The sequence below is a fragment of the Bos indicus genome, chromosome 12 (assembly GCF_029378745.1).
Source record: "Bos indicus isolate NIAB-ARS_2022 breed Sahiwal x Tharparkar chromosome 12, NIAB-ARS_B.indTharparkar_mat_pri_1.0, whole genome shotgun sequence".
NCBI classification, from domain to species: Eukaryota; Metazoa; Chordata; class Mammalia; order Artiodactyla; family Bovidae; genus Bos; species Bos indicus.
In genome coordinates this window covers 18,742,282-18,757,007 of record NC_091771.1, presented here as the reverse complement: position 1 = coordinate 18,757,007, position 14,726 = coordinate 18,742,282, and the positions used below count along the sequence as shown (strand labels likewise).

The 14,726-nt window shown below is 37.1% G+C and overlaps 1 protein-coding gene across 8 annotated transcripts in view; it reads right to left on the bottom strand.

The window, feature by feature from the left end:
* Positions 1-2,463: 2,463 nt before the first annotated feature.
* FNDC3A (fibronectin type III domain containing 3A) overlaps positions 2,464-14,726 on the bottom strand; it is a 112,906-nt gene continuing 100,643 nt past the window's right edge. For all 8 annotated transcript variants that reach the window (XM_019971291.2, XM_070800093.1, XM_070800096.1 and 5 more), the window contains 6 exons: positions 14,264-14,413; positions 13,885-14,168; positions 13,571-13,783; positions 11,117-11,283; positions 9,802-9,929; positions 2,464-4,975 (listed from right to left, as the gene is read on the bottom strand). In XM_019971291.2, coding sequence (XP_019826850.2) covers positions 4,661-4,975; positions 9,802-9,929; positions 11,117-11,283; positions 13,571-13,783; positions 13,885-14,168; positions 14,264-14,413 — 1,257 coding nt within the window. In that variant the 3' untranslated portion in view covers positions 2,464-4,660. The remainder of the gene's footprint in view (positions 4,976-9,801; positions 9,930-11,116; positions 11,284-13,570; positions 13,784-13,884; positions 14,169-14,263; positions 14,414-14,726) is intronic.

Sequence of the window (14,726 nt, the reverse complement as noted above, 5' to 3'; positions counted from 1 at the left end):
TCCCTGTCCATCACCAACTCCCGGAGTTCACTCAGACTCATGTCCATCGAGTCAGTGATGCCATCCAGCCATCTCATCCTCTGTCGTCCCCTTCTCCTCCTGCCCCCAATCCCTCCCAGCATCAGAGTCTTTTCCAGTGAGTCAACTCTTCACATGAGGTGGCCAAAGTACTGGAGTTTCAGCTTTAGCATCATTCCTTCCAAAGAACACCCAGGGTTGATCTCCTTTAGAATGGACTGGTTGGATCTCCTTGCAGTCCAAGGGATTCTCAAGAGTCTTCTCCAACACCACAGTTCAAAAGCATCAATTCTTTGGCGCTCAGCCTTCTTCACAGTCCAACTCTCACATCCATACATGACCACAGGAGAAACCATAGCCTTGACTGGACGGACCTTTGTTGGCAAAGTAATGTCTCTGCTTTTGAATATGCTATCTAGGTTGGTCGTAACTTTCCCTCCAAGGAGTAAGCATCTTTTAATTTCTTGGCTGCAATCACCATCTGAAGTGATTTTGGAGCCCCCCAAAATAAAGTCTGACACTGTTTCCCCATCTACTTCCCATGAAGTGATGGGACCAGATGCCATGATCTTTGTTTTCTGAATGTTGAGCTTTAAGCCAACTTTTTCACTCTCCTCTTTCACTTTCATCAAGAGGCTTTATAGTTCCTCTTCACTTTCTGCCATAAGGGTGGTGTCATCTGCATAGCTGAGGTTATTGATATTTCTCCCGGTAATCTTGATTCCAGCTTGTGCTTCCTCCAGCCCAGCGTTTCTCATGATGTACTCTGCATATAAGTTAAATAAGCAGGGTGACAATATACAGCCTTGACGGACTCCTTTTCCTATTTGGAACCAGTCTGTTATTCCATGTCCAGTTCTAACTGTTGCTTCCTGACCTGCATATAGGTTTCTCAAGAGGCAGGTCAGGTGGTCAGGTATTCCCATCTCTTTCAGAATTTTTTAATTAAAGTCAATTATTATCTTGATTTCCTTGAGTTTAGGGCTTCTCTGGGAGACAGCAGAGGATAGTGGTCAAGTTTGGGGGCGCTAGACCAGTCACACGGATTCAAATATCTAATCTCGGGTTTCTCACTTATTAGCCATGTGCTCTTTAGCGGATAATGCTCTGTGCCTGTTTATTATACTTAATGGAGCAATTAAGAGGACTGTGAAATAACTAAGGTAAAACACTGAATACAACATCTTTAACACACTAAGTGGTCAATAGATGCTATTATGATTTCAATGGGTCATGTGGCTTTAAACTGTTTTTGAAACTTTCCTCTTGGCAAATTTCCCACAGCATCCTGTTATATATAGGATGAAAAATAGTCCTTATAACATCTAAACATCTGAAGGCACCACTGCAGACACTGAAGGTCTGCTGACCCCAACTATTAAAATCTTAGTTCTTCTTTCAACTTCTCCTTTAAGAGAGTCAGGGAGAAAACAAATGAGTAGAGGGACACGTACAGATTATTCTCAACCTGTAGTATTTAAAGCCTTTCCTGGTGGCTCAGACAATAAAGAATCTACCTGCAATGTGGGAGACCCAGGCGTTTAAAAAACACAAAGCACTACCTATGGTCACCTATGTTGATGGTAGGTGTTTAGATTCTAGGATGACAAGTGTTGGGTTTAGGAGACCCATTTCCTTTTTGCAGTCTGTTTGCGTAACTGAGCCACCATAGACATGGGATCTTCCTGCAGAGAATCTGTTGATGATGTTAAGGTAGATACACGTGTTGGAAACCAACCCACAAAATGCTTAAGCACAACATGCAACATTCCTATTTCCAATCTATAGGGGGGAAAAAAAAAGCGAGGTGCCGTGGAACCGTGAATCCAGCATCCTATTCTTCTCAAGGGTGGATTCCAACTCAGTGGCTTCCATGCAGCAATGCCCCTACGTCGTTTCTCCTCTTCCCCAGCCCAACATTTTAAACTTTCTCATGGTGCCTACCATTGCAGCAATTATAGATCCTCTTGGATTTTAAAAAGCCATGTATCCCTGGATGAGGTCTGTGGGATGGAAATTTTGAGATAAATGAGAAGGGATGTTGAATGTCCTGGTACCTGTGAGAACTTTATAGTATTAAGTAGGAGGGAATGTTGAACCTTCTGGTGGCAAGCAGACCTAGTTCTGGGCCCCTGTAGGTGGGAAAGAAGGCAAAGAATGCAGGATAGGTGAGGAGAGGTCCGACTTTCTTTCCAATGGGAAGTTTACCTCAGACCCATCTTTATTCATTAGATATCTTGTTTTCTTTATATATAGATATATAATGAATTGCACAAAATCAGCTCACTAGGATAAAACTTGACCTTCTTGAATACGGATCCTCTCCTGTTGAAGATTTAATTATTTTGGGAAAACTGTTGTAAGCCAATTGCAAGAAGGGAGACCTTAACATTTCATTCTCCAAAAGAGGCAGCAAATAATGTTTATGAATACAATAAACATATCTCAAAAAAAGAATGATACAACTTTTATTTTCCATGGATTTTAAAGATATTTTTGCTACATAGTTTATGTATTTTTATGAGATTATATTTTTTCATCTGTATGAAGTCCATCCTTACACAATTTTAAGGTGATATGTTTGGTAGTGTATCTATAATCTTTAAAAAGTTTAGAGTTTTTGGAATGTACAGTATATGAGGTAAAATCAAGATTACATTAAAAATTGTTTCTCCTCTGCACTCATTTTACAGTGAGGCTCAAATGGCAAGTACACTATTAAATGACATTTACTATCAAAAATAGGAGTTCATTTGAGATACTATGAAAAACATAAGCCACTGTAACTGCCACAGTGGCACATTTTACCATTTTAGACATTCAACTATATAGAAATCTCTGGGCTATTACACTCAAACTCATTTGTACTGCCACATGTGGCACTTTTAAGAAGTTTCTAGAAAACAATCACTGTTTCGGGGGACGTTATCAGCCTACATATAAGAGATTAAATTTAAATAAAATGTAAACATACAGTATTTTATAGTGACAGATCATTCTTACCACTTGGGAAGGCCAAGTTTATCCATTTCTTTTTTGAACAAAAGTTAATGTTTTTTTTCTACAGCACAGATCATTTGACATAAAACAATTACAATACATGCCCATTCTAATAGAAGAAATTCTTCAGAGATCTTCAAAGCACAAGACATACGTCCTTTTTTACAAAGACTGACAGAAGTGCTTAGTAATCACTAAAATGCTAACCTCAGCAACTAAAAATTAGTGATTCACTATCCTAAAATTCAAATAATAAATTAAAAAGGCTAGTTACAAGTGTTTTACAGATAACAGATGTGATAAAACAAGAATTTTAGATAGTTTCATTACAAACTGTATTATTACTGGCAGTCATGGACATCTATGCAAGATGTACAATGTGATACTTGACAAGATTCAATCTGATCATCCAATAACTCACAAATGCAAGCTCACAAAACATTAATGAATTATGTAACTGCAAAGTGCTCTAATGCAACATTAACCACATGCAATCAACAACTGGAACAGTATCCAAACAGACATTACATTAAACATTAGTTTTTCAAGAAAGAAAGCAGCTTGAAGTTTACTGGTGCAAATTAATTTTGTCTTCAGATTTGGTGCCCCAAACAAAAAGGTTAGGTTTGATTATGAATTCTGATGGTGATGGCAGTAGTTATGGGAGAAGCAGCAAAACTTACGGGAGTTCTTCAAAATTAGCCTCTACCAGATAGATGGAGTGAGAGTGTATGTGTGTGTGTGTATATATTATATATATATATTTCTACACTTGGTATATATAAAGCCATATGTACGTGCATGTCCTTATACACACACGTATAGTTCAAAGGCTCAAAAATAAGTCTGAAATTCAGGATTGATTATGAATTACTTTTAAAAAGTTAACTATCTAAAAGCCCTCTGTTCTTTTCCATGTTTTCAAGACCTGAAGATGTGTTTCTGAGTAAACGTTAAAATATTTTTAGGCCAAGTAAACTGTCTGTGCTTTCTTCAAGTGACTTATCTGTGAATTCATGAATATATACTTGTAATGAAGAACTCCACATTTATCAAACAAGAAGCTTTTTTCCATGCATATTCTTTCATCCAGTTTTTGTCTGCTAAGCCCCTCCAGTTATTCATCATAATCCCACTTACCAAATTAAGACAAATGAGGAGGTAGAAATATAGCACTAGATTGCTTTCACAGCATCATCATACTTTAACATTTTTATATAGCATGTTAGTGTGAATTTTAACCATTCTGAATTTTTCACTAGGTAATAATCTTTAGAACAAACAGATCAGGATGTCACTGTTACACTCATGCCGACTGGTCAAAATATCAATTATATATTGTATTGTTGCCTCTCAGAAATTTTGTTTCACAAGAAGGCATGTCAAAAAAAAAAAAGAAAACAAGAAAGAAAGAAAAAAAAGAGCCCCAACCAAACAAAAAGCCAAAAATTGCTATTTCTGTGGCTTGCATTCTAATAAGGTGCCAGCCTCTACCTAGCAATATAAAGCATTAAAAATGGCCAAAATGATGTACTAGAGTCTCAATGCCAGTGCTTAATGCCACTGTTTTTGTAAAAGCAATACAGAAATAATTTTAGTACATGACAAAATAAAAGGTAATATTAAAAATAAAGTTATATTTTCACTTGATTACAAAGTACTGAATGATAAAGGCAATCAAAATGGAAAAGAACGCGAAGAGCACAAGAATGACGGCTGCGCACTGCTCGTCGCTGAGCGCCCGCCCGGGGCTCGTGCTTTCCACAGTGTCTCTGCTGGCGCTGGCTGGTGGTTCAGTCCTCTGAGAGATGAAGAGCACTGTCGTGCTGTAGGGACCGACGAGGTCCTGATGCCCCGCGGGGTCTTGGCACTGGCGAATGGCACACACGCGGAAACGATATTCACAGTTCAGCTGAAGGCTTGAATACCGGAATGCAGAGTCAGGACCTCTGTAAATCTGATAGCAAGGCATGAGGAAAAGAAGAACTGTATGTGAAGGCTGGGTAGAAAATCTGTGTTAAAACTGGCTAGGTTTAGAGTTATTTTTGACATGGAAGCTTGTGAGAGCCACTGCCTGGCTCTTTTAAACGAGATTTTAAAATACCTACATATTAAAGAACTCAGCTGTTTGCTGTATAATGGCAGGGGAAATCTGAAGAGTCAGGGTGTGCTGTCTGCCCTCGCAGAGCTTACAGACCAGCTGAGAGGGAAGCTGTGCCCCCAGAGTAGCTACAGAATAAGCACAGTCAGTCCACAGCATTTCTCTGGTTTCACCAGATGTAAGAAGTCAAACTTGTGTGAAACCATTCCATGAAAAGAGGAAGTGTCTGATCTTCCTCTCCCATGGTATCTTGGTAAAACTGGTTTTCTGTAATGTTTCCATCAGATGTGATGAATGAAACAATAAATGAAAAAGGAGAGCTCCCTACAGGTGTCTGTGGCAAATCATTTTCTTTAAAGTGAGAGACCACTTAGAACCAAAGAATTAGATCTTAAAACCCAAATCCTCTGCTCAATCCCCCAGAAGGGCAATAAGAAGAATGGAATTCCACAGATTTTCAAGGCAGAGTGCCAGGGGCTGCAGGGACTGGGCTCCGAGCTCTGCTCTACCCTGCACACGCCGTGATGGTGTGACAGCAGTCACCCTGTAATTACGAGAATGAGGTCAACTAACATGTTACAGCATAGTGCCCAGCATATAGCGAGTGCTCAGTATACGGAAGCTCTCACTTCCATTACTGAATCCCTTCACTCATTCGCTAAATGAAAAGACCAAGACTCAGTGCTTTCCCAGTTGAGATTCCCCAGCTAGTTGGTGGGTTACAAGTAAGGTCAAGCAATTTTAGCTGCCTTGTTTGTATCTGTGTTATAAATCTAAATTTCTACATACTGGTTTGCTCCCAAAGGAGCGAGGTACGATCTTTCCCTCAATTTTGTGCCTCTAGCATATAATAGGTACTTATTAATAAAAGGCCACTATAATAGTACTGACTATGTATATATCAAATGTATATTGGTAGACACTAAAAAGATATATAAATGAATTTTTATTGAAAAATGAATCTTTAAAAAATGCTGAATATGCCTTAGTCCTGAAGATGCAGATGAGCATTTCAGGGAGTGGGAACATAGAAATGATTTATGTCTCAGTGATGGTAAAAGGATGAAGTTAAGTAAATCAGAACACTGTATTAGAAAGCAGTGTGAAACAATATACATACAGTGGGTCAATTTAGTAAAAGTTAAAAAATATGCATTTGTCCTATAGGTACAGTGAATGATACTCATTTTTGCCTTTGAAGTTTTCTTTACTTTCCATTTGTCTCCAAATGATCACGGTAAAATGATTTGGGAAAAAGCCTCAACAAATGGCATGAGGGTGACAGGTGAGGCGATTTGACACCGAGAAGAGGACCATGTTAAGACACTAACTGGAAACTTAGGGCCACTTTACTGTGTGTATTTAAACAGTGTTTAAGGAATCCTGATCATAAGGCTGAGTGAGGGATTGAGGGAACTGGGCATGACAGGGGCTCTTGGTGATAAAAGCACAAGCTTTCAAGTGAAAGTGTTAGTTGCTCAGTTGTGTCTGACTCTGCGACCCCATGGACTGTAACCTGCCAGGCTCCTCTGCCCATAGAATTCTCCAGGCAAGAGTACTGGAGTGGGCAGCCATTCCCTTGTCCAGGGGATCTTCCCGACCCAGGAATTGAACCAGGGTCTCCTGCATTGCGGGCGGATTCTGTACCAGCTATCAGGGAAGTGTTTACGGATACCGAAGAGTTTATGATAGTGATAAATTAGGAGGAAGCTGGAGAGAAGAGACTGGGAAGGAAGATGATAAGATCGTTTTGTTTTAGATGTTGGGAAGATGTCTAAACAGGGAGACATCCTATAGGTAACTGCAGATACAGGACTTCGCTGAATGTGAATAAGCAAGAGTTCCCCGTGGCAGGCAATGACCACTGAGAGAAACTATGTCCCTGATGACTGCATTAAGCTCCTGGATCAACCTGTCTACCTACAGGGTTCTCTGTAAGAGGATTTATACTTTATACGCCAATTTGAATTAATTTTCCTGGTACTTGTAACATTAATGAGCTTGGACACAAGAACTGTCTCAGGTATAGACTCCCAAATGGGAATTATCTACTTTGAAGGTGGTTCTACTGTCCCCCAATATTTTTACTTCACCCTGTTATGCCACTTGAAATGCTGCTTTGGTTAAAAAGCACTTGCTTTAAAAAATGTATACACTGCTGGGAGGATCAAAGAGCCAGCAGACACTTGACTTTTGATATGAATTTTCCCAAGCAAAAAGTTTTTCTCCTAATGCCCATAAGGTCAGTTATACTGTGGAGATGAGAGTTACAATATATGTGAGGGAGGAAGGCAAGAGTCAGGGCAAGAGTGTAATTTTAGAGAACTAGGCCAAGCCTTGGTGAGGTGCTACCGAGTGGGAAGTCTGGTCAAAGCCAATGACTGACCAAACAGGGCAGAAAAGGAAGAAGATAAACAACTCTAAGTGCGGTCTAGGGTCAGAAGTACTAGTTGCTGCCACACTAATTTGCTTTCAGACCCCTCAAACCAGCAACATTACAGGTTAAATAGGTTTTTATAGGCTCGCCTAGAAAGTCAACCACCAACTTTTAAAAAACTAATCCCCTTCTTAAAAACATCAACAGTTCCTACTGCTGTAGAATAAAGACCCACCAAGACCTGGCCTCCTCCACTCCACACTCCATTCTTGAGCCTTATTCAACTCACACTTGAGAGGTAACCAGCCCCCTCAAGAGTCCCTTCAGTGATAATCCTTTTGGAAAACATTCTAAAGTCCCGGGGTGGGGGGCGGGGAAATCATTCCTTTTTATAAAGTTATGTTTTATCTTTATTATGACCTTTTATTTGTTTGCTTACACAAAATGTCAATTATAGTATTTCTGCTTGCTTGCTAATGTGTAATAAATGGAAAATAAGAACAGTAATATTAATAATGTAGCCTCCTCAATTTCTTCATATGTAGTATTTAATACATATGTGTTGAAAATCAAGTAAATTTTAAGTAAAGTATTAAATTCCATGAATGAGATCAAACTCTTAAAAAATGACCTTCAAACTTTTGGTATTTGTCAGTAAATTATAAAATTATATAAACATTTAAAAGATTTAGATGAGCATATGTACATGCATATATATGATGAAGTTCTAAGGAAATCAGTTTTACAGTATGCTTACAATCTAAAGAGTGTTGATGGGGATAATTTAGCTTTTAAATTAGAATTAGCACTGCTGTTTCATGTAGTGATGTGTTCACATACTACTCAATATGGGATCCCTATTTCCTTTAAACATGTAGTGCAATTACATTTTCTTTAGTATTAATTTGATTTCTTCCTTGGAAGGAAACCTGCTTATCTGTAAATTATATTCAAATCCAATTATCATGTCAATTTGCAGATGACTTAATAAAGAAAACAACCACATTCCAAATTTAATCTGACCCTTTGGGGCCTTCTGTAATTTTGGTTAAGAAATTATGCTTCCATATTTAGCAAAACTTGAAAGGAAAAAATTATACCTATATTGAGAAGTAATCTATTATTAATAATTATAACAGCACAAGAATGAAATAAAATAGATGAATGACTGGTTTTTCTCCTGGGAAAAGAAAATACAAGGTAAGATACTAAATTGAAAACAACCCAGTTTAAAAGCCCTCAAAAATCACGAAGTTTGACAGCAAAAAGGGAGAAGCAGATGAAATGCCTAAAAGAAATAAGGCCTTTGAGCTGCATAAAGACTTCTTTTATAAGTTATAATGAACACTGACAGCTCCTCACTTCATCGGCTATTCACTCTCTACCAGGAATCCGTCTTTGAAATTTCTTGGCTGGGAAGGGGACAGTTCCTCTAGGCTTCCATACGGCAACTCTGCACTCTAACTATGACTATTACCAACACTGTCCAAGCCTCCTCAGTGGTGTCTCTGCATCTGTCCTCATCCTACTCTAGTCACACTGACTTTGTGTCTGATCGTGTAACTATTCTGGTCACAACCCTCCACTGGCTTCTCATTTCACGTGGAGTAAATGCAGAAGCGTGGCCTGTAACACCCTGCATGACCTCCATGCCACTCACAGACCCTCTCTGATTAACTCCCTGACCTCATCTATTATTCCTCCCTTTGGTCACACTGCCCCAGCCACAGTGACTTTCTTCTTGTCCATTAAATGTAACAAGCATGCTCCTACCTCAGGGCCTTTGCACCTACTGTTCCTGCTTTTTGGAACACTCTTCTCCCCATATTCACTTCCTTTGAGTCTCTGTTCAAATGTTACCTGCTGTCCTGTATGAAACAGCACTAGCTGTCCCTTACCCTAGTTCTCCCTACTCCTTTTATCCCGTTTTTTTTTCTCCATTGTGCTCATCACTATCTAACACTGATACAGTGATGTGTTTATCTGCTTTTAGTATCTCTTTTTTTCTGCTAGAATGTAAGCTGCATGAAGGCAAGGACTTTCTGTTCCGTGCATGTCCTGAGTGCCTGGCACAGAGTTCAATAAAGCCTATCAAATGAATGAATACTCTGTTTAAGTTCAGCTCATACCTAAAAGATTTTGCATCCTGATATACTGTGTAGTTACTAATCTTTGGAACACAGTAAGCACTGAACAAATGTCTTTGAATTAGGAAGATAAAGGTTAGTCAAATCTTGTACTGAAAACACGTTAAAGTGAAAAACGGTAAAAACATGTATCTATAGAATTATATTTTGACACATACCTGTTTGAACTCTGAATCTTTTCCCACCATAACCTGGAGACTGTAAATAACTGGATCACCTTTCATTGGCTGTAAACACTCCCATGTAATATCACAAATGTGATCATTTACTTTCTCTATTTTGGGGGCTGTAGAGAAGAAATATAAATAAAATCTGCTTGACTTTTCACTTGGCACGTCACACAGACATTTGTTTTAGTCAAAATCAACAGACTTTAAAACCTAGTTATAAACTTGAAGTAAGCATCAGTGAATGTTTGAAATTTGCCGAGAAATGGTCAATGGCTAACTCTTACTATCCTCCAGGCCACGCAATCTATAAGCATTACAATGCAGACTGATTAAAAGATCTGTCAAGAGAAGTACTGTTTTCACTGAGCTAAAAAGCTAGAGGTAGTTCTACAACATCTTTCATGGTACTTCAAAGAGCATAACTAGAACATGAAATTTTATAATTTAAGAAATTTCCTAAGAGAATGAGTTGAAAAACACCCCCAAATTCTTGACCACACATATGACTACCTCACTCAGTAGTAGGGTAGGTGGTGTTAAAACCAGCAATCTTCTTAAGGTTAAGAGACAACTAAACCAGATGAAGGAACGGAAAAATAACTTTGTGAAATCCATCCACATTATTAGAAGGCGTATTCAAGAACAATCTTGCTATTATGGGTCCAGTTAACAGATGGTGCTTTCAAGTATATGATCCAGGACACTGTACTAGAAGTGTTTGTGATTTGTCCTCAGAGGGAAAGGAATTTTAGTTTTTTCTTGGCTAAATGCACAAAGTACGATACTTGTCAGGGTCATTTTAAAATAAGAACTCTGCTGAAATTAATCTTAAATATATAATACATGCACAAATGTGTGAATGTGTATGTAAATTTGACTTAAAAATTCAAATTAACTGAGTATTAGGTTTTACTAAAACAGATGACCTCTCCCCCTGAAATTCAAATGAATGAAATAGCAATGACTCAAAACAACAAGAATTGTGATTTTTTAAAAATAATAATAGTGAAAATGGTAAATGGCCCTATTAGAAAACCAGCCTATCTATTCAATTTAGTACTTATGTTTATTTAAAAGATGAGTGACAAAAAACAGCACTCATTATTACTATGCCAGATAAAATAGCTTTTATTATTAAGTGAAGCTCCCAGTAAGTAGGCTTGTCTAGCTCATTTCCTTTTTATAATTTAAATTTAGACACATACTAGATGATAAATTTTAATTGTACAAAAAGTACATTATGAAAGAGCATTTAAAATTAATTTACTATTAAAAGAAAGTAACTTGAGGATGGAGAACTTACCTTTCAGGGCAGCTGGGACAGATTTTGGAGTAGTGAAAATATATTCTTGGGAAAGAGGACCTTCCCCTGCTTCATTACAAGCTTGAATACAGAATTTATAGGACGTCGACTCGTTAAGTCTTTGTACTTTGTATGTATGACATGGACCTCTGTATAAGGATACAAACCTAAAATGGAAATGACTTATGAAAAATAAACCTTGACTACCTTATGAAAAATGTTTAAAAACCACTAAAGAAGAACAGTCCGGACACTATTTAGCAGCAGTAAGTTACCCCTAGAATTTAACGCCACAGTGTTTTGCCACTCAATAAATCCTTATTTTTCATCAGATGGAAATCACAGAATTAGTTAATTTCCCAATTTGCCATAGTTTCCTGAAAATTTATTGCAAAATTTCATATCCAATCACAGTAACTGTTTCTTTTTAGGCTTCTGGTATCGCTTTGCTTCTGACTGCTGTTTTTTAATGTATACATCTTAAAAGATACTCAGAACATCACAATTTTCATTATCAATTATTTCTAACTAGAGTTACAGGCATACAGTTTGTCACATAAAAAAGGTAATTCCCTTTCCTAGGCATAATTTTAATTGATTTAGTGAGGTTTTCTTAATATTTACCTAACAGTATGAGATAATATTGTATATAATTTCCCATAAATTATCCACTTGAACTGTTCAATGCAAAGCTTAGTGTCATATATGACATACATATGCTGAATGTTCTCCAAAATTTTAATTGGCTGTTTTAAAAATTTTTGGAAATTGAGGAATGAGTTCTACATTAGAACTTACGTAGTTCTAATAGTCTGAAAATTGTAGTTAGTTTAAAATGAAGGAATACTTAATGATCGTTAGTAACACTGTTTCCAAGAATTGGATAAGCCTTGCCTTTTGAATCTCCATTTTTTTTTTTTTTAAACTGAGAGGATTAAAAAACCAGTGGCAAAGCCACTGTTGTAAAAAGCTGAACCACAATAAAAAACCTGTGGTCAGGGCACAGATGAGGTAGCATTCTGACACAATCCCACACAAATGTGAAGAGCTGTGAAAAATCAAAGGAAAGTAACTAAAGAAAGATATTAAATTGATTTATGAAACCTATGTGGTAAATTTACAATATCATAAAACACTTTAATTTCTTTATTTTCCACGAAGACCATAAAGCCATACCCCACACCCTGCAACAGTTCTCTAGATGCCAGCTAAACATTAATCATGCTTAAAGTTCTACAATATAGAATAATATCTACAATAATATCTACAATATAGACTAATATCATCTATACTTCATAGAATCTTTGTTCTATTATTTTTCAACCAAATACCAATTAAATCTGTTTCTAGTAAATCTTGCACAACCCTAAATATGAATTAATTAATTCACCTAACAATAACAACATATATTAAAGATAAATGGCTATACCAAAAACGTGCAGCAAGGCAAAAATCTTCCTTCCAAATATAAGGTTACAAAGAGTACACAAATTCTGCCAGGAGCAAAGGCTAACATTCAGAGAGGCACAGATTTCAGGAAATAAATGATCAATACTATTTGCTCTGTGTAATGCTCTTATGATTGATACAGGATGTTTAATTCTGTACGCTATTTTAAATGTATAATTATTTCTGATAGGGAGTACTGATATACAAGTACCCTGAGTATTCCATTATTGAATATTTGGCTGACATACAAACCCAATGCAAAAAAACAGAATAACCTAGGGAAAAATTGTCATTAGTACTCTGAATCTATCAGACATACAAATTTATTTCTAACAAATTGAGTGAAACATAAAAAACAAAAACAAAACAGAATTCTTAAAAGATTAAAGTATCAACTGAGGAAGATATATGGCATTGTTTATTTTGGATTTAATATCAATATACTGCCCTGGATTGGATTTTGAATAATTTACACTAATTACTTTGAGTAACACTATAATTCAAATGCATGATTTAGTCGAATAAAACAGCACGCATTTAATGAGATGGCAAAGGACAGAACAGAGAAGAACCTGAGTAGCCAGGGGACTGGACTATTTATCAGAGGGTCTAAGATCTGATGGTGAGGAAGTGAACTCCTGCATTCACATGGTGTTCACGCCGTGAGTGTGTGGAGGTGAGACATAACCCTCAAGGATTTCAAAAATCTTATGCCAATCAACTGTTTACTGTAAAAACTACCTCTTGCTGGAAATCAGCATTGATGAACTTATTTTGCAGTAAAGATCGCTCCTTTCACTAGCCTGAAGACAGTGAATGGGTTAGAGAGCCAAAGAACAGATCCCCTATTTTCTTTCTTCACTATGTCTTCTGATGTTTCAAAAATGGCATACTTAAAAATTATTTATGAGAATTGTTTTTGAAAACAATTTATTTCTAGTGTTAAAAAAATTTATATACTTGAGACCTAAGAAACAATATAAAGAAGCAATTAGAAACACCCACCTTCCATTCTTATCCTCCATCTGAAGGTGGTACTGAACCGAATCTGTCGACAATGTCTTTGGGGTTCCTTCTCCCCACTTCAGTTTAAGGTTTTGGTGGCTGAAGGCAACGCATTCCAGACGAGGTGGGTCAGGAGGGAAGGGTTTTGTTTTTAATTTTATCATGTGGCTGAAAGGACCAGCTCCAAGGCTATTCAAGGCTTGAATTCGTATTCTAAGTGCCATGTTAAAAAAAAAAAAGGTTTAGTTTATGATTATTCTATTTAAAGTGTCTCTCTGGTCTAGGCAAAAATTAAGATAGTTTTTACTGTGTACCTGTATGTTGTATCTGGCTGCAGATTGTCTAGAATGTAGTTTGTAACCTTTCCCACTGTCAAGGGCTGTTTATCTCCAAAGTCTATGCTGTAGGCAAGGATTTCTGAACCATGATCACAAGGCTTTTCCCAGCTTATTGCAAGGCATGTAGATGGTGAATAATTGGGATTTTCTATATCATCATCACTTATTTCTTGAAGACAAGTCACAATAGCAGGAACTGATGGTGGAGTCATACAGGCTACTACTTCACTAAAAGGGCCTGCACCCACAATGCTCAGAGCCTACAAATTAATAGAGCCCCAAAGTTAAAGACATAATTATGCAAATGCTCACAAAACACAAAACTCTAGAGTGACAAAACCCTGACCACCTTTACCTGGACTCTGCAATAATAGGTGGTTGCTGGTGAAAGTCCTTTTAATTCGTAACTGAGACCGGGTCCGCAGTAACATATCTGCATACTTCCTTCAACTCCTCCCCATTCCAATCGATATTCAGTGACATCAGTTCCATTACTCAAAGGGACCTTTAAGTTAAGAAAAGGGGATAAAGTCTTTTGTCTTAAGTTCTGATAGTGATTACATAGTTTGGGGGCAAAAATGTTATTTACCCAAGCACATAAAAAAGTGAACTGTTTTTGGATTTCTAAAAAAATGTTTAACAGAACATAAACTGTTTAATATTACATTTTTATTCATTAAGGCCACCTGAATTAAAGATCTGTCAAAAAATATAGCTGTTTTCAATCAGACACAGAAATATGATTCAATCACTTTAAAGAGTATCTTAAGGTAAATACACTTTAAATAATTCTATTAAGTAATATAAATGTTAAATCA